This window comes from Panthera tigris, chromosome B2 (genome assembly GCF_018350195.1).
Source record: "Panthera tigris isolate Pti1 chromosome B2, P.tigris_Pti1_mat1.1, whole genome shotgun sequence".
Lineage (NCBI taxonomy): Eukaryota > Metazoa > Chordata > Mammalia > Carnivora > Felidae > Panthera > Panthera tigris.
Window position 1 is genome coordinate 124,301,112 of NC_056664.1, and position 27,599 is coordinate 124,328,710.

At 39.3% G+C, this 27,599-nt stretch overlaps 2 protein-coding genes across 6 annotated transcripts in view; both read left to right on the forward strand.

Annotated features, from left to right (window-relative positions):
• The first annotated feature begins 14 nt into the window (after positions 1–14).
• Positions 15–14,011, forward strand: CCDC28A (coiled-coil domain containing 28A). Its single transcript, XM_007096394.2, has 6 exons — positions 15–184; positions 2,009–2,208; positions 3,189–3,352; positions 8,662–8,816; positions 10,704–10,726; positions 13,835–14,011. The coding sequence occupies exons 2-6, from the start codon at positions 2,051–2,053 to the stop codon at positions 13,887–13,889; spliced, it is 555 nt and encodes a 184-aa protein (XP_007096456.2). The 5' UTR covers positions 15–184; positions 2,009–2,050; the 3' UTR covers positions 13,890–14,011.
• A 2,931-nt stretch (positions 14,012–16,942) lies between these two features.
• The window catches only part of ECT2L (epithelial cell transforming 2 like), an 81,849-nt gene continuing 71,192 nt past the window's right edge, over positions 16,943–27,599 (forward strand). For 4 of the 5 annotated variants that reach the window (XM_042987221.1, XM_042987219.1, XM_042987223.1 and 1 more), the window contains exon 1: positions 16,943–17,031. The gene's annotated coding sequence lies outside the window, so the exon portion shown is untranslated. Of the gene's footprint in view, positions 17,032–17,062; positions 17,426–27,599 lie in introns of those variants that run through there. The other variant, XM_042987222.1, reaches the window with a different exon arrangement.

The window sequence follows — 27,599 nt, forward strand, 5'->3', positions numbered from 1 at the left end:
CGGAGGCTCCGCCTCCTTGCGTCACTTCCGTAAACAAAGGGAACTGTGGTGGCGCTGGGTCCGGGATGTGACCCCGGCTCTAGCTGCAGCAGTAGCGTCGGAGGCTGCAGCTGCGGCGGTGGCTTCGGAGACTCCGGAGTCTTTGCAGGTTGAGGAAGAGGATTCCGATCCTCTCCTTCCTCAGGTATGAAGTGGAACCAAAGGCGCTTCCGCATTGTCCCCTTTAGGCCCCTTCCACCACCCACTCTATCCACCGCTCAATTCTGGGAGGTGAAGGGTCACCGTGTTGGCTGATTGGGGAAGGAGAATAAGGTGAAGTCAAGAGGGACTCCTAGTCCTTCTTGAAGGCTGTGGGTTCCTGGCACTCAGTGAGTGAGTAACTGCGAAGGCCCTCTTCTCTAAATGGTTCCTTGCTGCTTGTTGTACCGGCGGCTTGCCTTCCAAAAGCGGATACATTTCCAGTCCTGGCCCCTCAGAATATCATAGTTTAGACCACTGTTGATTTATTTGAATTGCTTCACTACCTTTTCTTTTTCCTGTATCACCAAATGGTCTATTAGCATCATTAAATTAGAAGGTTCATGTGTTTATGTGTATCACACGTTTAAACAGATGCTTGTCTCTTTGGAGAACTGATGCCCCATTGTCTCTCTTCAGCTGTTTATTAAAATTCCATTTAATTTGTGTTCATGTCGAAACAACCCAAAGTGTCTGTTGTGTTACTGAAAATTCTTCTTAAAGGAAAAATTGTTAGCCAAGATTTGAATGGATTTACACTTGGTATCTGGGATTAGAGACTGATCATTAGAACCTTTCCTTTAAAACTTTTGCTTCTTTGGAGGTATTATATATAAATCCAGTTGTGATTGTCTAGGGTCAGCCTGAGCCAACTGAGCTGAAATGGTTTAAATTCCAGTGCTGGTGGTACTGAGTTTAGACAATGGCAAAAAAAATCTGTTTTAGTTAAAATTTTTAAGTAATTATTTTAAGAGTGACATCAGTGGATTTGAATCTTTGTGAGTGGCCGTAGCATGATTACATTCAACACCATGTACACAAAAAGCTTAATAGTGCTAAAGCACTTTGCAATCTGATGAGGTAAATAGCCATGTAAATTTCTCATCTCATGATATAGGAAGCAATATATTTAAGAACAATTTAATAGTATGCATAAGTAAAAATGTAGAAGGATATTTTTCGATGGATGGCTGTAAGGAAGATAAAGGTAGTTAATACATGAAATAAGGGGAAATTATTGGATAAACAGAAGACCTTACACATACTCTGTATGGAAGGGCCAGCTAGAACTTCATAGTGTAACTTTTCTGATACTAGCAAAACTAAACAAACATATACAGTTTCATGTATCATTGGAAATAGGTAAAGAAAGTATATTCAGAATAGTCATGGAACGAGTTTAATTTTATAGAACTTCACTCAATCGAAGAACCAGGATCAGTATTATCCCTAGGCAGACACTGAGTTTGTGCTTGGTAGTTGCTATAAGGTTTCTAGTTATTAGTGAAAATGCAAATACCCCCTGTCAATTATACGTCTGTTATTCTTCGAAGAATAAATTTTAGCAGGGAGATCTAAAGACCACCTAGAGCTTGAGTCAGGCTGGGAATATCTATCACATGGCTATTTTGTTTCTTTTTTGATGCATTCTTTCCCTTCTATCATGTAGGCTCTTTGAGAACAGGGACTTTGTCTTGTTCACTATCATCTTCCCAATATCCAGAATAGTGCCTGGCAAGTGGAAAAGAGTAAATATTTGTGGATGTGTGAATACAGAAAATGATGGAAAACATTTTTGTCTACCAGTCCATTTTGCTTAGAGCTTCTGTGTACATAGCACCGTAGGTTAAACTTAAGGGATCCTTATTTTAACTTTATCTAATGAGCTCTGAAATTCTCAATCCTCTTTAAGCCTATGAAGTGGGTCTTTAAAACCCTTTCACTTTCACATATTCTAGCATATGTGTATAATTTTGCTGTATTTCCTTAGGTCATAAGAAGCTGGCCGTGGTGCAATAAGGAACTTAAAACAATGGAGGAGCGGAAACTGAAGAGGCGGAGTCCTAAGTCTTTTAGTGCCCACTCTACTCAGGCTGTTAATGCCAAAAAAAATGCCATTCCAGTTAGTAAAAGCACAGGGTTTTCAAATCCTGCATCACAGTCAACTTCCCAGCGACCAAAGTTAAAAAGGTGAATTCATTTCTTTCAGATTATCACAGCAAAACGCTGCCAACGTAAATACTAAATCTAGTAATTCTTATAACACTTGTTTTTCTCTTGGCTCAACTTTTAAAACAGTGGCAGCATCTATTATATGTGATTTAGAAAAAATTTGTGAAGGGTATAGTGTGTAGGGTATTAGCACATGCAAAATGAATGACTGGTTTGAAGACCCTTACTTTGTCTCATATTAAACAGGACAGAGTGTGAAAAGTCATAGACAAAGTTGATGCACTAGCCAGAAGAGGGAAAAAAATACGTTGTTTTTTTTTTTTAAATTAAGCTGAGTGTGTTTTCATAGTTTTCATATATATACATATATATATATGAAATATATATATATATATATATATATATATATATATTTTTTTTAAGTTTATTTGAGAGAGAGCGAGATGGCAAGCAGGGGAGGGGCAGAGAGAGAGGGAGGGAAAGAGTATCCCAAGCAGGCTCCACACCATCAGTGCAGAGCCCGATGTGGGGCTTGAACCTATGAACTGTGAGATCATGACTTGAGCCAAAACCAAGAGTCGGACACTTAACGAGCTGAGCCACCCAGGTGCCCCATGGTAGGTTTTATCTTTTTTAAAAGGGTGGTTTTATTATTGTCATAGAAATGATTTGTATTTATTGTAAAAATTCAAACACAGGAAAAGTTCAAAGAAGAAATTTAAAACACTAAAATCCCAGGGCGCCTGGGTGGCTCAGTCAGTTAAGCATCCGACTTCGGCTCAGGTCATGATCTTGTGGTTTGCAAGTTTGAACCCCACATCGGGCTCTCTGCTGTCAGCGCAGAGCCCACTTCGGATCCTCTGTCCCCCTCTCTCTGCCCCTCACCTGCTTGTGCTCTCTTTCTCTCTCTCAAAAATAAATAAACATTTACAAAAACATTATAAAAAAATAATAAAGGTAACTATATGCAATTAATGTTTTCATTGTGCTATCTGCAGAGTGATGAAAGAAAAGACCAGACCTCAGGGAGGAGAAGGAAAAGGCACACAGCCGGCTCCCATTCAGCACTCCTTCCTCACCGATGTCTCAGACGTTCAGGAGATGGAGAGGGGGCTTCTCAGCCTTTTGAATGATTTCCACTCCGGAAAACTTCAAGCATTCGGCAAGCCATAGATATTTCTCTGTTTTTCTTTTCCAGATGCTCGCGTCCTATTTTCTGCATTTATTTTGTCATTCCTTTATTTTTTTTTAATTTTTTCATATTTATTTAATTTGAGAGAGAGAGAGCACACATGTGCAGGGGAGGGGCAGAGAGAAAGAGAGAGAGAGAGAGAAAGAATCCTAAGCAGGCTGCTGATGGTGCAGAGCTCAATGCAGGGCTTGATCCCATAAACCGTGAGATCATGACCTGAGTTGAAATCAAGAGTCAGATGCTCAATTGAGTGAACCACCCAGGTGCTCCTATTTTGCCATTTCTTTCAAAAATATCATTTTCTTTTATTAAAAAAAAAAAGAATCTATCGGCATAAAATGCAATCATCTAGATTTCGTTTGTCATGAACTATAATTTGTCATCTAAAATTTCATGAAAAAGTTTTTGTAAGAAAGGAGGGTTAGTAAAAATGTTGAAGTAGGATTGCTATTATGCAATAACTATCCTGAAAGTAACAAATAAAAGGAACATTCTTCATCAGTTAAATATTTTAGACTTAGTATTTTAGTTTGGGAAAGCCTCAAGGTCATTTTTCTTTACCCTTTTAAGCCTAAACTTATTTCTTGCCTACCATCCCTGATTTTAAATTTAAAAGAATCTGGTGTTTTTGTTCAATCATGAAGCTATAAGAACAGTTAACTGATTGCTCCATTAGAAACTCCAGGTAGGCGGGGTGCCTAGGTGGCTCAGTCAGGTGAGCATCCGATTCTGGCTTAGGTCATGATCTTGCGATTTCATGGGTTCAAGCCCTGTGTCGGGCTCTGTGCTGACAGCTCAGGGCCTGGAGCCTGCTTCGGATTCTCTGTCCCCCTCTCTCTCTGCCCTTTCTCATGCTCTGTCTCTCTCTCTGTCTCTCTCAAAAACAAACATTAAAAAAACAAAACAAAACAATCTCTGAGTAGGTATTTTTGTATATGAGTTCACAAAGTATATGGTCAAAGTTTTTATGTTCAGCTTGCAACTTACCTTATAACCCTTCTCTGATAAAATTATATCCCTGTATTTTTTAAAGCAATTTGAAAATTATTGAATGCACACGTACAGAATTTCACATGAATGCATAAATGTCATCAACATACATACTGGTTTTTTGAAGTGCTATCCTTTCCTCCCGTACCTCTTTATTCCTTGGTTTATTTTTTTTCTTTCTTTTTTAATTAATTTAAATTCTAGTTAACATATAGTGTAGTATTGGTTTCAGGAATAGAATTTAGTGATTCATCCCTTACATATAATGCCCAGTGCTCATCCCAATAAGTGCCCTCTTTAATGCCCGTCACTCATTTAGCCCACCACCCCCAACACCCCTCCAGCAACCTTCAGTTTATTCTCTGTATTTAAGAGTCTCTTATGGTTTGCCTCCCCCTGTTTTTATTTTTCCTCTATGTTCATCTGCTTTGTTTCTTAAATTCCACATATGAGTCAATCATATATTTGTCTTTCTCTGACTGACTTATTTCACTTAGCATAATACACTCTAGTTCCGTGCACATTGTTGCAGATGGCAAGATTTCATTCTTTTTGAGCACAGAGTAATATTCCATTGTGTATATATACCACATCTTTTTTATCCATTCATCGGTCAATGGACATTTGGGCTCTTTCCATAATTTGGCTGTTGTTGATAGTGCCGCTACAAACATCAGGGTGCATGTACCCCTTCGAATCAGCATCTTTGTCCTTTGGATAAATACCTAGTAGTGTAATTGCTGGGTCGTAGGGTAGTTCTATTTTTAATTTTTTGAGGAACCTTCATACTGTTTTCCAGAGTGTCTGCACCAGTTTGCATTCCCACCAGCGGTGCAAAAGTGTCCCTTTGCATCCTTGGCAACATCTGTTGCTTCCTGAGTTGTCAAGTTTAGCTGTTCTGACAGGTGTGAGGTGGTATCTCGTCGTGGAGTTCCTTGGCTTCTTATCCCCTCCCTGACCACACCCTCTCTTGGCTCCACCTCCCCCCACTCCACTAGATAACCACGTTAAGAACCAGGTGTATATCTTTTCATATTTTTCTCTAGGTTATGGCACAAATATATATATAAACATACACAAAGATTTTAGTTTTCATTGTTTTATACAAATTGTATCTTATATGTACTTGTCCCCCTCTTGCTTTCCTCACTAAAGAATATCTAATGAAAATCCCTCCTGGTCACCTGGTATAGCTCTAATTTATTCTTTTTTTAACTTTTCTTTTCTTTTTTTTTTTTAATTAAGTAGGCTCCGTGCCCAGTGTGGAGCCCAGCGTAGGGCCTGAACTCACAACCTGAGCTGAGATTAATCAAGACCTGAGCTGAGATTAAGAGTTGGACGCTTAACCAACTAAATCACCCAGGCACCCCTAATTCATTCTTTTTTTCCAATGGCTACATAATATTCCAAGTTGTGAATATACCGCAGTTTATTCAACCATTTCTCTGTTGAAGGGCATTTACTTTGTTTCCATTTTTGAGCCCCTAAACATAACGGTGTAGTGAACATCTCTTTACATACATATGTATGTCAGTGCTTTTATTTCTTTGGGATGGATTACCATGAGTGGGATTAGTGGGTCCAAGCAGTAATTCTGATTTAATACAGGTATCTAGATTGCCTTCCAAAAAAGCTATTGCCCTTCTAGTTTTCATTCACAGTTTATGAAAGAACTCTTTTCTCTGAATCCAACCAGAAATAGGTATTACTAGCCTTTTAATTTTGCCAGACTGTTGGTATGAGGTGATATTTATTACTGTTGAGTTTGTACATGTTAAGAAGTCGAATTGCTCTTTTCAGGACCTTTACCCAGTTTTCTGTTTGGTTATTTATCCTTTTGTTGGTGGTGGTGTTGCCAATTGCTAAGAGCCCTTTGTATATTTTGGATACTAACCACTCCAACTGCTGTATTTTGGCTTTTTTGTTTTTGTTTTTTTTTTAACCAAATTTAGTATGTTTGTGGATTTTATGGTATATTTAACCTTGTAAAAGTTTTGAATACTGAAATATGTTTTATCTTTTCTTATAGTTTCTGGGTTTCCAGTCTTGGTTAGACTATTAATTTGAAAAGAAGACATGAAAAACATTTATTTCACAGAGATATTTTATTATATCTCTACCTCCTTGCTTTACCTTGACCCAGTTTAGATGGTATCTTTAGAACACTTTCACTTTCCCTTCTCTCTTCTCTCCCATACCTGAGATTTAATCTTTGAATCACTTCTTTGCTTTCTTGCCAACACCCTTTCTGCCCCCCCCTTTTAAAAAAATTTTTTTTAATGTTTATTTATTTTTGAAAGACAGAAACAGAGCATGAGTGGGGGAGGGGCAGAGAGAGAGGAAGACACAGAATCTGAAGCAGGCTCCAGGCTCCGAGCTGTCAGCACAGAGTCTGACATGGGGCTCAAACTCACGAACCGTGAGATCATGACCTGAGCCAAAGTTGGATGCTTAACCAACTGAGCCACCCAGGCGACCCTCTGCCCCTACTCTTATGTAGCTTGTTTTCTTGGATTGAAGTCACTCTCTGTTATTTGTCAGTTTGCTATCTAGAAGTATTGTAGATACAAGGTGGATTGCCCGTTGAATTCTTTCTTAATAGGTAATTTTTTTCTGTCTCGATGTTTGAAAGTTTTTTTTTTCCTTATGTTTTTTCATCAATTTTGCCTGAGAATCAGTGAGCCCTTCATATCTGCCAACTCATTTTCATCTGAAGGAACATTATTTCTGTTGTTAATTTATTTTTCCATCTGTTCCTTTTTATCCTTTTGGAGCTTCTATTGTTCTCATGTTAGATCACCTGGATTCCTTGTGATTTCTACTTTATAGATTTATATTGTCCTCCTCCCTACTTTTCTCACTCTCTTTTTCTATATATATGTTATATATTGATACATTTATATGTATGCCAGTACACACACACACACACACACACACACACACACAAACACACACGCCTTTCTCTCTTGAGGTATTTCTCCCACTCGATCTTCCAGGTTACTAATTGTTAGAAAACATCATTAAAATAGAGGAAATATGAGAGATTTTCTATAAAGAAAGGATGATTTTTAAAGAGCTGTAACTAGCTTCAAAATTATTAGTCAACATAATTTAATGTTGTCAATCTATGAAGATGATACAAATCTAGCCTGGGGAAATTATAATATAATTTACATAAATTCATACTGATTCAAGATATATACTTCAGCTTTAGCTGAACTACAGTATACTTTTGAGAAAACCAAGGTGTTTTAGAAAAAATTTTTAGTATCAAGAGGGTGTAGAGGCTATACTTAAACTATATGAAAATATGTAATATTACTGTATATATTTTAGTTGCCCTGAGCAGGTAATGCCACCTCAGAGAACTCTACTCAGTAAGTAACGTAAGACCTGTCCTTTAGCAATTAAGTTGTCTTGCACTTACATTAGAGCATACGACTGAAAATACTACATTCTGTTTCTCATGCTTCATAACATTCTTCATGTTTCATAAATATTTTCATCTATATTTCTTTTTTCAAAGTTTATTTATTTTTGATGGGGGGAGGGAGGGACACAGAGAGAAGGGGAGAGAGAGAATCCCAAGCAGGCTCTGCACTGTCAGAGTGGAACCCGACGCACAGCTTGAACTCACCAACTGTGAGATCATGACCTGAGCCAAAATCAAGAGTCAGATGCTTAACCGACTGAGCCACCCAGGTGTTCCTCATTTATATTTATTAAAGGAATAATTGGTGGCAAAATGATTCATGGTTGAAGTTCTTACAGGACGTTCAAGTTCACTCATTATAATAGGACATTGGGTCAGATTGAACATGATTAGATGATGCTATTGCTTCTAGAAATGATGTTACTATTGAAAAAAGAATTTTCTTTACCTAAGGGATGATTTGGGTTTTGGGGTTTTTGTTTTGCTTTGTTGTTTTAAATTTTTAAAAGATTTTATTTTCAAGCAATCTCCACACCCACTGTGGGGCTCATACTCACAACCTCAAGACCAAGAGTCACAGGCTCCACAGACCAGACGCCCTGATGATTTTGTTTTTTTAAAGAAAATCTTTCCAATCCGATTTTCTCAGTACCCACAGTCATTTCTTAGATTATTGCTTTCCTGGTCAGAAATTCGATTTGTGTATTATACACAGAAAATAGGCAGTCATTAACACTGTAATTTACAACAGAACGAAAACTAAGTTCTTGTGAGTACCTTGAATTTACAATTTTTTCTCAAGGCAGTTAGTTTGAACTGTCCTAATCTTTATTAATGTTCTGGGATGTTCCCCCAGGAAATGAATGTTCCATTGAACAGATGGAACATGTTCGGGGAATGCAGGAGAAATTAGCTCGTTTGAATTTGGAGCTCTATGGGGAGTTAGAGGAACTTCCTGAGGATAAGAGAAAAACAGCCAGTGACTCCAATCTGGACAGGCTTCTGTCTGATGTGAGTATAATTCTTTTATATACTATAATTCTTTTATATAAACTTATAAAAGGATTTGTATATATTTCTTCATTCTTTCTTTAATCAAAAATTTTTATTGAAAGAAAGTTCATTGTTTTAGTCGTGTTGAAGTATACCGTTTAGTGGTTTTCAGTGTGTTCACAGTGCTTTGCAGACATCCCCACTGTTTAATTCCAGAACATTTTTATCACCCCAAAAAAGAAACCCTGTACCTCTCAATTCTCCCTCCTCTTCATCCCTTAGTGGCCTCTAATCTCCTCTCTGTCTGTACAGATTTGCCTATTCTGGATATTTCATATAAAGAGAATCACACAATATGTGGCTTTTTATGTCTGGGTTCTTTCACTTAGTGTAGTATTTTCAAGTTTCATACATGTCGTGTCCTACTCTTTTTTAGGGAAACATATTTCAAAGAAATTGTCACATTTATATCTAAGCATACATTTTGAGAATGCTGGGAAATCTAGAAGTGAAAGATTCACTTCTGTACATATATGATACGATCTTAATGTATAAGGCGGTCCTGACATGATTAAATACGTTTTGTGTTATTTACTCAGGTAGGTGGTGGTTACTTATGTTATATACAGAACTATGTGTATGTTTCAGATCCTTTAGTGCATTGCTCTGTGTATTAGCTTGCTAAAGCTGCCATAACAGAGTGCCTTAGACTGGGTACACCTAGAATTTATTTCTCACAGCTCTGGAGGCCCAGAGTTAGTGAGCAAGGTGTTGGCAGGGTCGGTTTCTTCTGAGGCCCCTCTCCTTGGCTTGTAGATGACTGCCTTCATCTTTCCATGGCATTTTCCTTTTATGAGTGGGTGCCTATGTCCAAATTTCCCCTTCTTTTAAAGACACTAGTCCTTATTGACCTCATCTTAACTTCCTACCTCTTTGTAAGACCCTGTCTCCAAATACACTCACATTCTGAGGTATTGGGGGTTAGAACTAAAATGTACGTCTTTTGGGAGGACGTAATTCTGTGTGTAACTATTATGATTCTTACACTGAGAGGTATTAATTAAATTGGCTTCTTTAAACCTTTTTTGGAGTAAAAATAAAGAAAAATTGAATTCAGTGTTCTTCAGTTTTGGAATAGTTTACATATTTACTAATGACAAAAAAGGATTAATTCTGTTGCTTTTCTTTATCCTTTGAGTAAGTAAATGTGAGAGAAATTGTATGCCTATACTTTTAAAGTTTCAAGCCTGTGTGTTTTATTTCACACCGACTATGTTTAGCCTCGCAAGTATTTCCTTTTACCGGGTCCTCTTAAGAAATAGAAGCTTAATTTGCATTACATTTAGGAAAGTGACTGTGGAGTAGTGAGAAGACCAAATTTGAAACCAGAAAGCCTTTGTTTAGTCTGGGGTTTGCATTTCAGTTATATCTGTGTAACTTTGTCAATGTAGTTAACATTTCTGTAACTTTGATTTTTCCCTCTGTAAAACAGGTGTGATTAACTCTACCACATACTGAAAACTGAATGATATGTGAAGTCTTTTTGTAATCCACAAAGATTTTTAAGATTTTGATCATGAAAATGGCAACTTTTTAAAAAAACTATTAGAGATGATTATAATTGTTCATGGTTTTAAGAATCCTTATAGAACTCTAGTTTTCCTTATCTGGTTTAATTCTCTTCTCATATTTGTGTTTAATAAATGCTAAAGCTACTTTATAATTATTTTGCATAAGTGAATTTCCCAAGCTGGAAATTTTTGGGAAGTTTTTTTCAATATTTTATTTTTTCGTTTAGAGAAAGCTTAAATGAAAACCAGCTTACTTTAAAATGTGTAAACAATTATCTACTTAAGATATTTTTCCCATAAAAATTGAAATTAAATTTGTTTCTTTGTGTTACAGTTAGAAGAATTGAATTCTTCCATGTATCCTTTTGCCTAATATCAACAGTGAAAAGTTTACAAATTATAACTTCTGGTGAATACCTCAATCAATGAACAAAGACACCCATGATGATTTACTGGGGCCATTTCTCTTCTCCTTGGGTTTCCAAATGGAATTTTTAGTTGTTTTGTATGCTACAATTTTGTTTGTTTCTCATTTGTTCTGCTTTGCTTTGTACTGTTTTTGGATTTTTAAAACAAATTTTTAAAAATCAACCAAGGGAATTGAGGATTGGGTTAGTTGCCGTAGAAATTATCTCGAATCTTAGATTCTTAAGTTAAATAGCAGTTGGATATGCAGACATAATATGCCATGCTTAGTTTCCTGTCATTACATAGAATACTTCAGATGCATATACAAGGTGTATTATAGGAGGAGCTTAAAAGAAATCACCAAGGCGTGTGTAAAATATTCAGGTTTTGACATTACAATTTGGAGCAATTATTTCAGGAACTTTTCAAAACGTATTTTTGGACATAGTCCTAGGCACAACGTGAGATAAAGAACAATGAGAAATGATCCTGCCTATAAAATAATTTGAGAGGTATGACATCCTTCTGAACTAAATAATGAGATACCAAAAAGGATACTGGTTGTAGGGTCAAGACATTTGATTTTTGAAATTTGGTTTTGATAATTTTGCTAATTAACCTTGGGTAAATTGTTTAACATCTCAGAGTGTCCTCTGTAATATGGGATAATTGCTGCATATAATGATGGAGCAATTATCTAGTTTTTCTAAACTAATATATATATATATATTTATATATATATATATATTTATATATACATAAATTACTATTATTGTTGTAACAGGTACTGTTACTACTTGCTAAACTATACAGTAACAATGAAGAAATAAGTATATGCAGATCCAGTGATAATGATTAACAGTTAATCTTAATTGAGTACTTACTAATTGCCAAGTATTTTATGAAGGGCCTTACCTGCATTTTCTCATTTGGTCCTACCCTTATAAGCAGGTGGTGTTATACTTCCCATTTTACGGATGGGTTTTTGAGAAGGTTTTTGAGAAGCCACATAAACTGTGGGGAAACATTAATGTAACATATCCTTGCCAAGAAAGACTTGAACATGGGGATAAGATATGAGTTAATTAGGGGGCTTCTCTTAGTAGTAGTGCCTGGTGCTTTTTTCTTTTCTTTATACTCATTTTGAGCTTCATATTCTATGCTTTGTACTCTTTCTATGCTTGTGACATGTCAGTATCTCCTATCCTCTTATCTGAGTTTTTGTTAAACATTTAGACTCATTTATCTCACCACTTTGCCTGATTCAACCACCACAGTTAAACGAGGCAACATGACGGAACACGAGCATGGGCTCTAGGTTGTTTGGTTTCAGATCTTGGGAAGCAAGTGTGTAGCTTTGAGGCAAATGTAGTTTCCTCATTTGCAATAAATGTTCTCTCTATATTCATACTTTCCTCCTAATTTCCTTCTCTGTCATCAGTAGCCTCTGTTATTTTCAGTCTCCAAAGATTATTTAAATCCCTTCTATGGTTAGACCAGACATTGCTACTCGGTCGTGGCACTATCTGCCATTGAGCCGGGACGTGGACATGAAATGATTTGCCACTTCTTGATTACATTTAGTTGTCAGGCATCATCAGTTCTGCCTTTTTATTTCTCCTTCATCCCCTACCCTCATCCCTTTACTCCATAACCTTTCAAATTTCTGTTCCAGCTCTGGAGATGCACTGTCCAATATGGCAGCCACTAGCCACGTAGCTACTGAGCACACAAAACGTGGCTAATATGGATTGAAATGTGCTAAAAGTATAATTTTTACACCTGATTTCAAAGATTTAGTATGAAAAGAATAATGTAAAATGTCTCAATATTTTTTATGATTGCATGCTGAAATGATAGCTTTTTTATATATTGGTGTGAATAAAATATATTTTAAAAATTATACCTGTGGCTTGCATTATATTTCTTTTGGACAGTGCTGCTGTAAACTTTAGAGAATGACACTAAATAAATTAGTCTTCTTAAAAACATCACTGTCTTCTTGCCATTCCTATTTCAGACCAAGTTTTTTACCATGTTAGACTTTTTAACAGCTCTCAATAATATAATCACAGCCTACGTATCCTGTTATATTTTTCATTCCCACTAAGCTGGTTCTCTGGCGTCTAAGAACACATCATTTTCATGCTCACCGTAATGCCTTTGTTCAGGTTGTGCTTTCTACCTAGCGCTGCTCTGGCCTCCCCCCTTTCCCCTATCGAGTAACACCGAAGCTGACCACTCTCATAAAGCATTTTATTTATACCTCCAACTAGCATTCTGCCTTATTTCACTATCTGTTGATTTTTATATGTGTTAAATTTCAGCCCTCCAACTGGATGGCAATGGCTCTGATGACAGCACTCATGTCTGTATATTTTTGCAACCTCTGCCATACGCGTATTGCTAGCATTTAGTTGTTCTCAGTGTATTCACAGCATTGTTGCAATTGGGTCTTGAAGAGATAGGTAGCAGGTGGATCATATGGATGGATGAAAGAACAAGATGAAAGCCAATGATGATAAGAAGGGAGGGGGGTAACCTCTGCAAGAATTCCATCCTAATTCTAATCTTGAAGAATAATTCAGGATTATAGGGAAAGTTTTAGAGCTATGATGATTTGATTTTTGACTTTTACAAAGAAATTGTTTTCCCAAGGATGATAAAGTGGTGTTGTTCTCTCCGATGATTTTTGTTTAATCCAGTAAGTTTTCATATTTGCCTCTCATCGGTTCCTTACCATGAAAATAATTCTTGCCGCGTGAAAATAATCCTGTGCTGTATTAGAATCTGAAACATAGTCTTGATTTAGTGCCTTTTTTTTAAGTCTTCAAATTCTGGATATAGTATAATTACTTCACTACGTTTAAAAATTGTCTTACCACATCCAGGTTTCTCACAGTGACATAGACACTTCCCTTTAAACATATTTCCTTTATTTCAATACCTCTCTCCCTTAGCTCCTGAGTGTAATTCCCCGAAATTTATTTTTTTTAATTCCCCGAAGTTTAAAAGAAGTACTCATTATAAAATGAAAATCTTAACTGATGAATTCAGACAAAAACTACATCTGGCGGACGCACAAGACGTCCCGAATACGTCCACCAGCTAAAAGGACATGCAGTTGCTTTCTTGCGGTTTGAAGAAAAACAGCATTCTTTAATTTTGCAGCTGAATCCAGTAGCAGAATCATCTTCCACAACAAGGAATAAAGTAATCAAAGTACCAGTGCAATGATTGTTCTCACTGCTGCTTTTAGTAAAGTTGCCTTGCTGTCGTTCGCCATAACTGGAGCCTAGGCCTGGTTGAAGGCTTAATCAGGAACTGTGATGCAGAGGCTGTGCTGCTATGCTTTCTGTTGTTGCCTTATGGGGGTTATACTTGAAACGCTTTGTGCAAAATGTTATTAATAGGGCTGAAGGTTCATCCTTTCTGAGCTCACCAGACTTACTCATTCCCGTGTTGATTCGAAGTTGATGATGCACAGGCTTTTGGGGGCAGCCCCGCTTCAGTTTACGTTAGACAATCAGTACACACACGGGTTTGTTTTCCAGGGGCCAGTGCCAACAAAATGTTAAATGAGTAGTTGTGAAATTTGCTATTTTTAATAAAGTGATTGTTTAAATTAGTCGTTATTGCCTTATTTTGAAGGAACAAGAGTTCAATCCTCAAAAGTAAACTGCGTTTATAAAATTCGAGGTGCCTGGGTGGCTCAGTCGGTTAAGCATCCGACTTCGGCTCAGGTCACCATCTCACAGTTCGTGTGTTCGAGCCCTGTGTCGGGCTCGGTGCCGACAGCTCAGAGCCTGGAGCCTGCTTCGGATTCTATGTCTCCCTCTCTCTCTGCCCCTCCCCTGCTCGTGCTCTGATTCTGTCTCTTAGAAATAAACATTACAATTTTTTTAAAAAATAATAAATAACTTCAAGGTTATGTAATTCTCTTCCAGATTTTGCACCTTGTGCACATTTCAGTATTGGTATCAGTCATGAAAAGAGCACAGGCTTTAAAGTTAGACCTTGGTAGGGGCGCCTGGGTGGCTCAGTTGGTTGAGCGGCCGACTTCGGCTCAGGTCATGATCTTGCGTTCCGTGAGTTCGAGCCCCGCGTCGGGCTCTGTGCTGACAGCTCAGAGCCTGGAGCCTGTTTTGGATTCTGTGTCTCCCTCTCTGACCCTCCCCCGTTCATGCTCTGTCTCTCTCTGTCCCAAAAATAAATAAACGTTAAAAAAAAATTTTTTTTTAAAGTTAGACCTTGGGCTGAATACCCATTCTTCCCCTTAGCTTTGTATTCACGTACATTTACTTTGTAAATGTAGTTTAAACTACAAATGTAGTTTGTACGTGTAGTTTCTTTGGGTTTAACTTTTGTTTTTAACCTGGAAAATGAGATTACTAACCAACTCATAGGGGTCATGAGGAGAAAGTGAAAAAGTGTGTGTAGGATGCTTATCACAGCTGCTGACACCCAATAATGTAGAGCAAACATTCAGTTTACTGCTCATTTTACACAGCTTTATTGATATAACTCCTACATAAAACTGACCCTTGTCAAGTGTACAACTCAGTGGTTTTTAGCGGGGGTCACGGTTGTGCACCTGTCAGCACACTCTAATTGTAGAGCATTTTCATTTCCAGAGAAACCCCTTGGCAGCTCACTTCCCATTTCCCAACCCCCCTGCCATTGGCAACCACTAATCTACTTCCTACGAACTTGCCTACTCTGAACATCTTGTATAAATGGAATCCTACATGGTCTTTCATGACTGGCTTCTCTTAGCATAATATTTTCTAGGTTTTAGGGTTCATCCATGTTATGACTGGCTTCTCTTAGCATAATATTTTCTAGGTTTTAGGGTTCATCCATGTTATGACTTGCTTCTCTTAGCATAATATTTTCTAGGTTTTAGGGTTCATCCATGTTGTGGCATGGATCACTAGTACGTTCATTTTCATGACCAGATCACATTCCGTTGTGCGGATAGCCACATTTTGTTTATTCAATCGTAGCTCAGTCGCCTTCACATTTTAAAAGACGCCCCTGCTGCTTCCTCGTTTCCAGGACAGAGAAACAAGCACCTAATTGGGGATGCGTGAGTGAAACCCACTGAATGATACAAACAAATCTCAATCTTAGTAATTTTTGCCATTCTGAGCTCAAAGATTTTTGATCAACTTATCTGATTGCTCTTTTTTGATCCTCATTTTAAAAATGAGGAAATGAGCAGAATATTAAATACAGTCTTCCAAACTTTTCAGTTGGGTTGAGAGACTAGGGATTCCAGGGTGGGGAAATAGCGTTTTAGGGTCTGACAAAGCAAAAAGGAAATTTTGCCGCGTGACATGTTTTTCTTGGATGGGTCCTGAGATAGAGTGAAGCACAAGCTGTTTCCTGTGGGGTCACTGACAGAGCATCAGATTGATCTTGTTTATTCATTTGGTTCATTTGTCCTTTGTGTCAAGGGACCCCATGTGGGTCTCAGGTAATAAAATTTTAGCTTCTCTAATTGGTACACACAATTTAAACATATGTTAAAGGCAACAGGAAAAAGCTGAGATGCCTGGATTAGAATAAAACTATATGAGAATCAAATTTACTATATGCTGTATATTCCTTGTAGACAAATTTTAATTACCGATGGTAAAACAAAACAAAACACCAGAGCAAACCATTTATATTTAGTGTTACTTCCAGGCCCCTTAAACGTGTTTGCTTTGGTTTTGGTACCTCCTGTATAACGCTAAACTTGACAAGAAGTATTAAAATATTCCGAGGATTTGCTGAAGATAAACCCCACCTTTCCCATCACCCGGCCTTAAAACTGCTGGCTTTCTTTGCGACCAAGCTAACGCTGGCCTCAGTGTCCCATCTCCTCCTGGTTGGGGTCCCGCAGCCTGGCGTCTGCCCCTCCGCTCTAAGCCTTCGGGGGTCCCACCTCAGGCCCCCCCGGGGGACGGCGGAGGAGCCGGGGCCCCAGAGTGGCCGGAATCCCGCAGCGGCCGTGGACAGGCCTCGGTGGCCCACGCGGGGCCGGCACCCCCCGCCCCGCGGACACCTGTGGGCTGCGGCCAGGCGCGCGGGGCGGGGACTCCGAGGAGCGGGGTTGGGGGTGGGGGGGTGCTGCTCGTCCCCATGGAGACCGCGCGCCACCCGTCCTCGCCGCGCTCCGGGGCCGCCGCTGGCTGCAGCCCCCGCTTGTCACTCGGCGGTCCAAAGAGGAGGCGCTCCGGCCCGGGTCCCGCGGCCACCTCCGGGAGGTAAAGCCCTTGGCCTCCGGGCCGCGCAACTTTTGCTTGAGACCCTTCGGGCCCAGCACCGGGGCGGTTTAGCTTCCCTGCGCGACCTCCGGAAGACCCGAAGCGGCGCTGAGGCGGGCACCGCCCCTCCCCCACCCGTGACCTTGAGAGCCGCAGCAGCCCCACGATTATCCAAAAAGCTGCAGTGGCTCCGGGGAGAAACAAAAGCAATCTTTCCGTGGGTTTGACTTGGGCGGTGCCAAGGAAACTCTTAACCTCTTCCAGAGCTTTCATCTGGGGTAGAAATGAAGTCAAGTTATTGAGCACTTTGGAAAACAGTGATTTTCATCCGACCCCAGACTGGTTCACACCAACGCCTCTCCTCCTTCTTCCAGTTTTCAGCCTCTTCCCTACGGTAGAGTCACGGGAGCGTGGGGAGTGGAGCTGGGGGCAGTGACGGGGAAATACACCCTGTTGAGAATACAGTTCCTGGTTGGAATTGTGCCGCTCTAGGAGTTAATATGCTAAGATTTGATGAACAGGACAAACAACTAAAGACATGATACTTCCTTTTTTTTTCTTCTTTTTAAAAGTACAAAGTGATGCGCTTTTTAATAACTTTCGCCATAGTATCAGAACAGAATATCCCGACATCATCTGTATCGCAGTTCAGCAAAACAAAACCCAGGCAATTTGTTTTCGGGCCCTTCTTGACATTTGCGCACCTTGGGAGTCCTCAAAACTCATGCTCTAAAACTTATTTCAGTAGGAGAAAGTAGGGATTAGGAACTTGAAAGTTTACAACAGCCATGGCTGGTTATTCCTCCCGAATGAGTTTAAACAGTGCAATTGCTTCTTGTTGCAACTTTAATCTTGTAGTTTTAAACTTACTTATCGGGGAGCCAATCCAACATTTATGTGCATTTGGGCTCACAAGTACGGCATTTCCTATCACCTCCTGTGCCATCAGTAGTGCAGATTTCCTCAAAACATGCTGTTACCTTCATTATCCATTACTTTTTTGTGCATTTAATAAAAATAATATACCAGTTTATGTTCAAAATAAGTCATGTTTTTATATGCCCTGAAAAGCAGGCATTTAACTGGAATAATCTTTCATTTCTGTTTTCATAATCACACACATTGTCCTTGTACTCTGGCTTTTTCACAGTCTTTAAAACCAGATAACTCTTCAGAGGCATATTTAAGGGATTAAATTGGGATTTCTTCCCTACGCCTAGTACTTGATTCTTTTTTCATGTTGCAAGAAGACTTTCTATAGATTTTTGTTTTCCATGCATAGAATCTAAAAGTTTCTTGAGGAAGTAATGCCAGGTACTTATGTTAAAAGTTTAGGTGACTTTGCAATAGCCTCTGAAATGTTGAAAATGTAGATCATGCTTAAGGGATTAAATTTCAGATAATAAATGAGGCGTTGTGCAACTTGCAGGTGTGAATCATAAAAGGACTCAAATGTAGGTAGCTCTGTGGCAGAGAACAATGTTTGTTTCTAACTGGCACCTCAAGTCATTTTGTCTACTTCAGTGGGGCAGGACCAGGCGAATGTACATTTCTCCAACCGGGTAAGGCTGTGGAAACATCGTTAATGACAACATGGTTCTGTGCTATCCTGGTGATAATTTAACGCTGTATAGACCGGCAACTGGCCAGCCATTTCAACCCTTAATCTGGCTTTGGTTGTCGCATAACAGGCTCCTCCCCACCTCACCCATCACCCCACCTTTTTTTTTTTTTTTTTTTTTTGCTAGGCATAGAGGTAGTAGTAGGTCAGTTGCTGAGTTCCTCATCAATATGCCAGTTGTAAAGGATAGTCGGCCATGAAAGAGAAATCGTATTTCCGGATTAATCCACAGCAGCCATAGATCCAATTTATTACACTCACTCTTTAGGAAAAATCCAGTATAATTTTTAAATTCAATAACCCACTATTCCCTGTATGACCTTGGATGGTTTTCTTTACCCTGTTTTTCTCCTCTGTAATCTAACTCCCAGGGTGAATGTGAGAAGGAGCTAGTGTGTGGGAAAAAGATTTATTAGCACAGTGCCGGTTAGAAGAGCCACTCAAACAAAAATTAAGATAAGTTTACCATTTGTTACATGGCTCCCTCCCCACTTTGATTTTGTAACAATCTGTATGTTGGATCTAGTTATAAATGAGAAGAGCCACAGATTGGGGTCTCCTATTTCATTACCTTCTGAGAACACACTTCAGAAACATTTAGAGCCCTTGTTTTGCAAGATAATGTAAGACAGAGATACCCAGTTGGTGTCATCCACACTGGGGCCTCAATTCAGTGGAAAACTGGGATATGAGCAAGGCAGTGAGTGGCTGGACCTTTACTTTCCCAGGAGTGACACGCTACTTTGTGTGCAAATAAGAGAAATCCTAAATGATCAAGGAAAAACTGCATGGGACAGTACTTTGGCTCTTGGAGAAAGGACACAGAGCAAAGATGAAAAATGGATGAGAATTTGGTTTTGTATACCTAGGTTTTGAGTCTCTCATGGTATTAGAAATAGTGGTGACTGCCATATTGTAAACATAATTCACAAGGAGTATTCTTGCCCCAGAATTCTCATTCCAAACGACTACCCTAAAATACTTCCCTTCCTTCCAATTTGCTGATGTTGTGAAAGAATGATCTGTCAGATGTACATATTAATTCGATTCTAAGCCTATTTTACCATCTAACTCACTTAATATAATGATGGGAATTACTAATAATATCCACATAAGTTGATAGATTGTCACAGCTGTGACATAGGTGTCAAATCCTAATAATCAGTGAAGGAATTTGGCTTTTTCTGAGCTAGTGACTTGCTTTTCAGCCCTTGAATGTGGAAAGTTAGTAGATGCGAACAATTATTCCTTTACTCATTCAGCAAGTACTTGCCAAGTGCCTGTTTGGTGCAAGTGCTAAGTGGCTAAATTGGCTCCCAACGACCCCAGCTTCCTGAGAGCGATGCCCTTAGTGAATCCTCTCCCCTCGAATGTGGGCTAGATTTGTTTCCAATGCAGGGGTTGCCAAATGTTTTATGTGAAGGGCCAGGTAGTAAATGTTTTTGGCTTTGTGGGCTATATGGTCTCTCTCTTTCTCTTTCTCAATTACTCAATTCTTCCTGTTACAGTATAAAAGCAACCATGGACAATATGTAAATAAATGTGATTAGCTATATTCCAATAAAACTATTTGCAAAAGTGGTTGGCAGGCTGAATATGGGCTGCTGACCACATTTGCTGACCTCTGTTCTGACTAATCAAAAAGTGATGCTGTGTTGCTTCTGGGATTCTGTTACACAAAGATGCCAATTTCCATCTTGCCTGCCGTCTTGCCCTTTAGCTTGTTCAGTGGGTGGAAACCAGCTGTCATTTTGTAAGCTAACAAGTTAGGAAGCTCACATGGGAGGGAAGCCTCCAGCCAAGAGCCTGCAAGGAACTGAGTCCCTGTTCCTGTGGTCTGTGGGAACTGAATCTTGCCAACAAACCACTTACATGAGCCTAGAAGTGGATCCTTCCCCAGTTGAGCTTTTGGATGACCACAACCCCAACTGAAACATGGTTGTGAGAGACCCTGAGTCAAAGGACCCAGTTAAACCATGCCTTGACTCCTGACACAGAAACTGTGAGATAATAAATATTTGTTGTTTTAAGCCACTAGGTTTTGGGACTCTTTGTTACACAACATTAGATAACCACCACAATAACCACATCACATAACCAATACGCACTATGACAGGTTCCTATAACAATGAACAAGGGAAATGCTGCATATTATTTCCCCCTCTCGGAGATTCACAGTGAGTATCATCATAGTTAAGTTTCTATAACATCTTACAAAAAAGAAACTTGTTTCATTGTGCTTAATCATTTGCTAAGCATATTTAACCATGGATCCTGCTTTTCTGGGAAATGATTATTAATATCATATGGAGCTACTATTTGGAAAAATATAAAATGCTGGAATATGAAAAGAAATCATTCAATTTAAAGAAGTAGTGACTGCCAGCATGCCATTTGTCCTTGGGTTGAATAATCAGCAAAAATGACATCTTAAAAGAATGTAAATAATCCCGTGGAAATTTCTATCTCTATCTCTAACTCTCTATTGGCATTTTTATCTCTATATATGATATACTGTACTCATATATTTAAGTCCACCAGCAGAGATAGTGACTGTTCTTTCTGCAATGTTCTGCTTATTATATAACTCAGTAATCCCTTAACACAGAGGATAACAACGATTTTAAGAACTTGCTAAATAAAAACTCCTTATGTTGGCTCTTGGAGGGATTTCACATAACAACAGCTGGGCGTCTTAGGAAACTAAGGATTTGTTTTGATTTAATGTTGATTCAGAAGGAGGTATTTAATTTCCCACATTGCCATGAGGTTTTTATCTGAACAACACATTATTATACTGTAGTTTGCCAAGCACAGCATTGCTTTGCTTTACACATGAGGAAACTGAGGCTCAGAGACTAAATTACTTGTAAAGCTTTACTTGGGGGAAAGGAGGTCAGAGCAGGGATCCAAATTCAGTGTTGTCATGCTACCCTCTGTAATATTTCTAAAATTGTTCCTAATCTGGTACATGCCTTTCCAATATATTCATTTTTAAAACATGCTTCCATTCAAATGTGGTAAGAAGAGCCTGCAAATGTTTGTCTTATTCTCAAAATCTCCTGGTTCTCCCATAAAGTTTCTTCGGCTACGCCAGGACCCATTGTTCTCTCTCTTCTTGGGATTTATAGCAACAGAGGGTTGCTTAGAAACTGAGACATTTTCTGATGCTGGAATCCCAGCTAGAATTTCACTGCCAAGTGGTCATCCAATTTTTTTTTTTTTAATATCTCCAGTAATGGACTTAACCTCCTGAGACAGCTAAAGCCGCTGAAGTGGTTGTTTTCCCACTTAGATTGATCCAAAATCTGTCTCTCTGACATCACACATTGTTCTTAATTTTGTCTTCTGGGGGATCACAAACCATGTGTAATTGATTTTACATATAAAAAGCCTTCAGATAGTTGATGTGCATGTGTGTATGTGTATAGTGTGGGAAAGGGGTCCAATTTCTTCTCTCTTTTTTTAAAACAGATACTCTGGTTTCTATAAATGGAAAAATCCATCTTTTCTTTGATTTATCATCTAACAAGTACCCATGTATACTGGAGTCTATTTTGGACTTTGTCTCCTGTTCCCCTGGCTTAGATATTTGTCTCCATACTAATGCCATGTGACATTATTACTACAGCTTTACAGTGAGTCTTTCTAGAAACATGTCTCTCTCCCTTGTTCTTCCAGACTGACTTGACTATTTGGGGCCCTTTAAACCTCCATAAATATCTTAAAATCAGCTTTCCAAGTTCCACACACATACCACCATATCTCTTAGGATTTTTTTAATTGAGATTGCGTTGAATTGGTGGATCCATTTGAGAAAACTAATGTCTTCATTCTTCCGAATTCTCTAATTCATGAATAAAACATATCACTCCATTTATTTCGGTTCTTTAAAAATGTTCTTCAAAAAAATTTTATCATTTTCTTCACAAAATTTGTACTTTTATTTTTTTCTCGATACTTAATAGTGTTTGTTTTTTTATAAGTGATATCTTTTTAAAACTTCTTGATAAAAATAGAAGATGTAGGGACATCTGGGTGGTCCAGTTCGTTAAGCGTCTGACTCTTGGTTTTGGCTCAGGTCATGATCTCACAGTCCGTGAGTTCAAGCCCCACATGGGGCTCTGTGCTGACAGCACAGAGTCTACTTGGGATTCTCTCTCTGTCGCTCTCTTTCTCTGCCCCTCCTCTGCTTCTCTCATGCACTCTATTTCTCTCAAAATAAATAAATAAACTTAAAAAAAAAAAAAAGAAATAGAAGATGTAGAAAAATATGCGAATCGTATGTATGGAACTCAGTGAATTGTAAAGTGAACCCCACTGGGTCCCCATAGATCAGGGAGCAGCACCCCAGAGTCACCTCTTATGTCCCTCCCAGTCATACCCTCTCTGTCCTACCCAAAGGTAACTGCCATCTTAACTTCTAACACTGTAGCGTAGAACCGTGTATAAATTAAACCACACAAAATGTGGCATGCTGTTTCCAGCTTCTTTTGTTTAATGTCTTATGTGTATGATTCACACACATTGTGTGTAGCAGCAGATTGTTCATTGATATATAGCATTCTCGCCCAGGGATACATGACAATATATTTATCCACTTGACTGCTGGGGAATGATTGTACCCTTTCCAGTTTGGAGCTATCTGATGTAGCTGTGAATGTGCTTGTGGATATGTTCGGTCCACATGTTCGTGTTTTTCTGTTGAGTCCATTGGAGGCACATGTTCAACTTTAGGAAATAATGCCAAACCGTTTTTGCAAAGCACTTATACCAGTTTGCACGTTCACCAGCTGTATGTGACTGTTCTGGATGCTCACCAGCATATGCCTCTGTCAGTCTGTGCTAGATAACAAACGGTCTCAGACCGAGGTAGCTTGAAACAGAAGTCATTACTTTTCACGATTCTCTGGGTTTGCTGGCCTCGCCTGGCCAGTTCTTCTGCCTGTTATAGTTCAGGGGTCCTTCATATGGTTGCGTTCACTTGGGAGCTCAGTTGGATAATACCCGAGATGGCTTCATTCACACATCTGGTGCTTTGACGAGGGGGGCTGAAACAGCTTTGCCCTGGCTCAACCTCTGTCTCTCCAGATGGTCTCTCATCATTCTGTAACGTAGCTTGAGCTTATTTACGCGGCAGCTAGATCCAAAGCGTACCGAACGAAAAACTGCAAATCTTCTTAAGGCCTAGGCCCAGAAGCCACACATCTTCACTTTATCAACATCCATCAACATCCTCTGCCTCTTGATGGAAGAACTGATACGCATACACAAGGATGGGAGCAATTTTTCCTGGCCATATGTGCAGATGATATACGCTGTTGTGCTCTCTGGTCACAACAATTCACATGCCTTTTGCATGCAGAATACGTTTACTCCATCCCAAGACACCTAAAGTCTCATCCAATTATGGTACGAGGCTTGAAGTCTAATCTCTTGTGAGCTGCATTAGGGCCAATTGCAAATGAGGCTCCTCGTCTGTGGCTTTTCTTGATCTGGAGACCTGTGAACCTGGCTGTCTCCCAGACACCCGCCTTATGCTGGTGACACACAAGAAGGGTAGTATTTCCTGTTCATAAAGACAGGAAACACAAGGCACATGGCAGTTGCTGACATAGCAACTCTGAAATTTAGCCAGGCCAGTTGCCCTGATTATTCCTCGACTACATACAGTCCGGGTCTCCTCCTTGGGTGTGGCCTCCTATTCCATTGTCCTCAGCTCCTCTTAGTCCTGCACTACTGACTCTTGGCTTCACCTTCTGAATCATCCATCCTTTCCAACAAGAAATGATTTGTGGTTGGGGCGCCCGGGTGGCTCAGTCGGTTAAGCGTCCAACTTCAGCTCAGGTCATGATCTCACGGTTCGTGGGTCTGAGCCCCGCGTCGGGCTCTGTGCTGACAGCTCAGAGCCTGGAGCCTGCTTCAGAATCTGTGTCTCCCTCTCTCTCTGCCCCTCCCGTGCTCACGCTCTGTCTCTTTCTGTCTCTCAAAAATAAATAAATGAAAAAAAAAAAAGAAAGAAAGAAAGAAAGAAAGAAAGAAAGAAAGAAAGAAAGAAAGAAAGAAAGAAAAATGATTTGTGGTTGTAATTGCCTAGCTTTCTCAGCCTGCTTTCTGCCTATAGAAAGTTGGTGTGTCAGAGACCATTGCAAAGTTTCTTGGTCCCTTTTCTTTCTAGCTGGTCATGCTTTCACCAGAACAGTCTTCTTTCTATGCACCTAATTATAATCTTTTTTTTTTAATTTATTTATTTAAAATTTTTTTTTAACATTTATTTATTTTTGAAACAGAGAGAGACAGAGCATGAACGGGGGAGGGTCAGAGAGAGGGAGACACAGAATCTGAAACAGGCTCCAGGCTCTGAGCTGTCAGCACAGAGCCCGACACGGGGCTCGAACTCACGGACCGAGAGATCATGACCTGAGCTGAAGTCGGCCGCTTAACCGACTGAGCCACCCAGGCGCCCCAATTATAATCTATTTTAATACAAGACCTCCTTCCACCAACCTCTTTAAGATAGACTCCTCTCTGCCTTGTGCTGTGATTCAAGGTGCTGTGGGGCAGTCTTTAAGATTCTTAGAAACTCATTTGTTTTCTTTGTATAACTTTTAAAAATTTTATTTATTTATTTTGAGAGAGAGAGAGAGAAAGGGGCAGAGGGAGAGAGAGAATCCCAAGCAGGCTCTGTGCTGACAGCAGGGTTCAAACTCATGAACCACAAGATCATGACCTGACCTGAAATCAAGAGTCGGACACTTAACCAACTGAACCACCTGGGGGCCCCAAAACTCTTTTATTTTCTAAATGACAGGGTCAGTACCATTGCAAACCTTTTAAAGACCTTATAAAGGAAGGCTTTGAAATGAGACCTTTATTATTTTGAGACTTTTTTCTAGCTGAAGATACTGTATTAGATGTTCTTTATTTCCACTAAATTCTGCCCCCAAACAAAACTGATCTTTCAGATCATTTCGTGTCTTCCTGACTGCATGATCTGCAGCTAAAAAAATCGATTAGCCTTTTCTACATCCTGCTTAGAATCTCTTTAGTCGGGTCTACGTATTTCTTGGTACGTTTTCTATTGTCCGTACTAACGCAGACACCAGTGTCACTAAACGTTTCACTGCCACATAACACAGTCACCATTTGCCTGGCCTTTCGTAGCAGCTCCACTGCTCTTCTGCCTCTGCTAACGGTCTGCTGACCACCCGTCCACTTTCCACACACTGCCTGTTCCTAAAGTCAATGCCCTATGCCCTCGGTTATGTTATGGCCACACTGTACTTCCGGGTCCCAAGTTTTGTATCAGTTGTTAATGCTGAATAACAAACCAACTTCAAACGTAGGGCCTTAGCCCAATAACCATTGATTATTTCTCATGATTCTGGGGTCAGTGGGGCCCAACTGGATAGCTGTTTTGCTCCACGTGTTGCTCACTAGAATGTTCCTTTCTCCACCGCTCTGCATGCCACCTCTCTCACACGTCAGGTGACCATATATACGTGAGTCTGTTTCTATTGGTTTGTCTATTCTTCTGCCAATATCTCATGCTGTTCTTTAGGGTAGCTTTATCATGAGTAAGTCCTAACATCATAGAGTAAGTCTTACCACTTTGCTCTTTCTTTTTTTTCAATTTCTCTCTCTCTCTCTCTTTTTTTTTTTTTTTTTTTAGAGAGAGAGGGCATGTGAGCAGGGAAGGGGATGGGGAGTAGGGGGAGAGAGAGACAGAGAGAGAAAGAGGAGAATCTTAAGCAGAGGCCATGCTCAGTACAGAGCTCAAAGTGGGGCTTGATCCCCTGACCCTGGGATCATGACCTGGGCTGAAATCAAGAGTCAAACGCTCAACTGACTGAGCCACCCAGTCACCCCTTCTTTGTTCTTTTTGAAGTTGTCTTTGCTATTCTTGATACATTGCATTTCCATACACATTTCATAATGAGTTTGTCGAACACACACACACACACACACACACACACACACACTAGCTTCTGGTTTTGACTGAGATCATATAAATTAATAGGTTAATTTTGTAGAACCAACACCTGTACATATGTATGCTCTTATTTAGATCTTGAGAATTTTCTCTTGATAGGATGTTTAGTATTCTATGTGGAATATTTGTCCCTCACTGAACTTAAATTAGATTTTTAAAAATTATTACAAATGATATACTGTTATTTATAAGGGTTTGTTGTTAGTATACAGAAATACAGATTTAAAAAATTTTTTTAACATTTATTAATTTTTTGATAGAGAGAGACAGAGAGTGAGTGGGGGAGGGGCAGAGAGAGAGGGAGACACAGAATCCGAAGCAAGCTCCAGGCTCTGAACTGTCAGTACAGAGCCCAATGTGGGGCTCGAACTCACAGACCTTGAGATCATGACCTGAGCTGAAGTCGGACGCTTAACCGACTGAGCCACCCAGGTGCCCCCAGAAATGCAGATTTTTAAATGTTGCTCTTATGCACAGCAACTTTGCTAAGCTTATGCATTAAATTTGATAATTTATCTGTAGATTCTTTGATATTTTTTTACATATAGTTATGCCATTAATAAGTAATGACAACTTTTACTTTTCTTTTTAAATTAGTATACATTTTATTTTCTTGTTTTATTATATTGGAGAGAACCTCCAGGATAATGCTGAATAAAGGTAGTAGTAGCAATCAAAAGGAAAGTTTCAACATTTCACTCTTAAGTTTAAGTTTGCTGTGCTTCTTATAATACATCCTTACTTGGATTACTAAATTACCTTCAAGTTCTAGTTTGCTAACATTTTGTTGTTATTGTTAGGAATGGATGCTGAATGCACTTTGCATACCTACAGAGATCATTATATAATTTTTCTCCTTTGTTTTATGAATGATGAGAAGTACATTGATTTTGTAATACCAGACCAAATTTACATTCCAAGAATAAATCCAACTTGGTGGTGATATGTTATCTT

Coding starts and splice junctions, on each gene's coding strand:
- CCDC28A (XM_007096394.2), top strand. CDS start 2,051: ATGGAGGAGCGGAAACTGAAGAGGCGGAGTCCTAAGTCTTTTAGTGCC. Junction 3,353..8,661: donor CGGAAAACTTCAAGCATTCG/GCAAGCCATAGA, acceptor ATGTTCCCCCAG/GAAATGAATGTTCCATTGAA. Junction 8,817..10,703: donor TGGACAGGCTTCTGTCTGAT/GTGAGTATAATT, acceptor TTTGTGTTACAG/TTAGAAGAATTGAATTCTTC.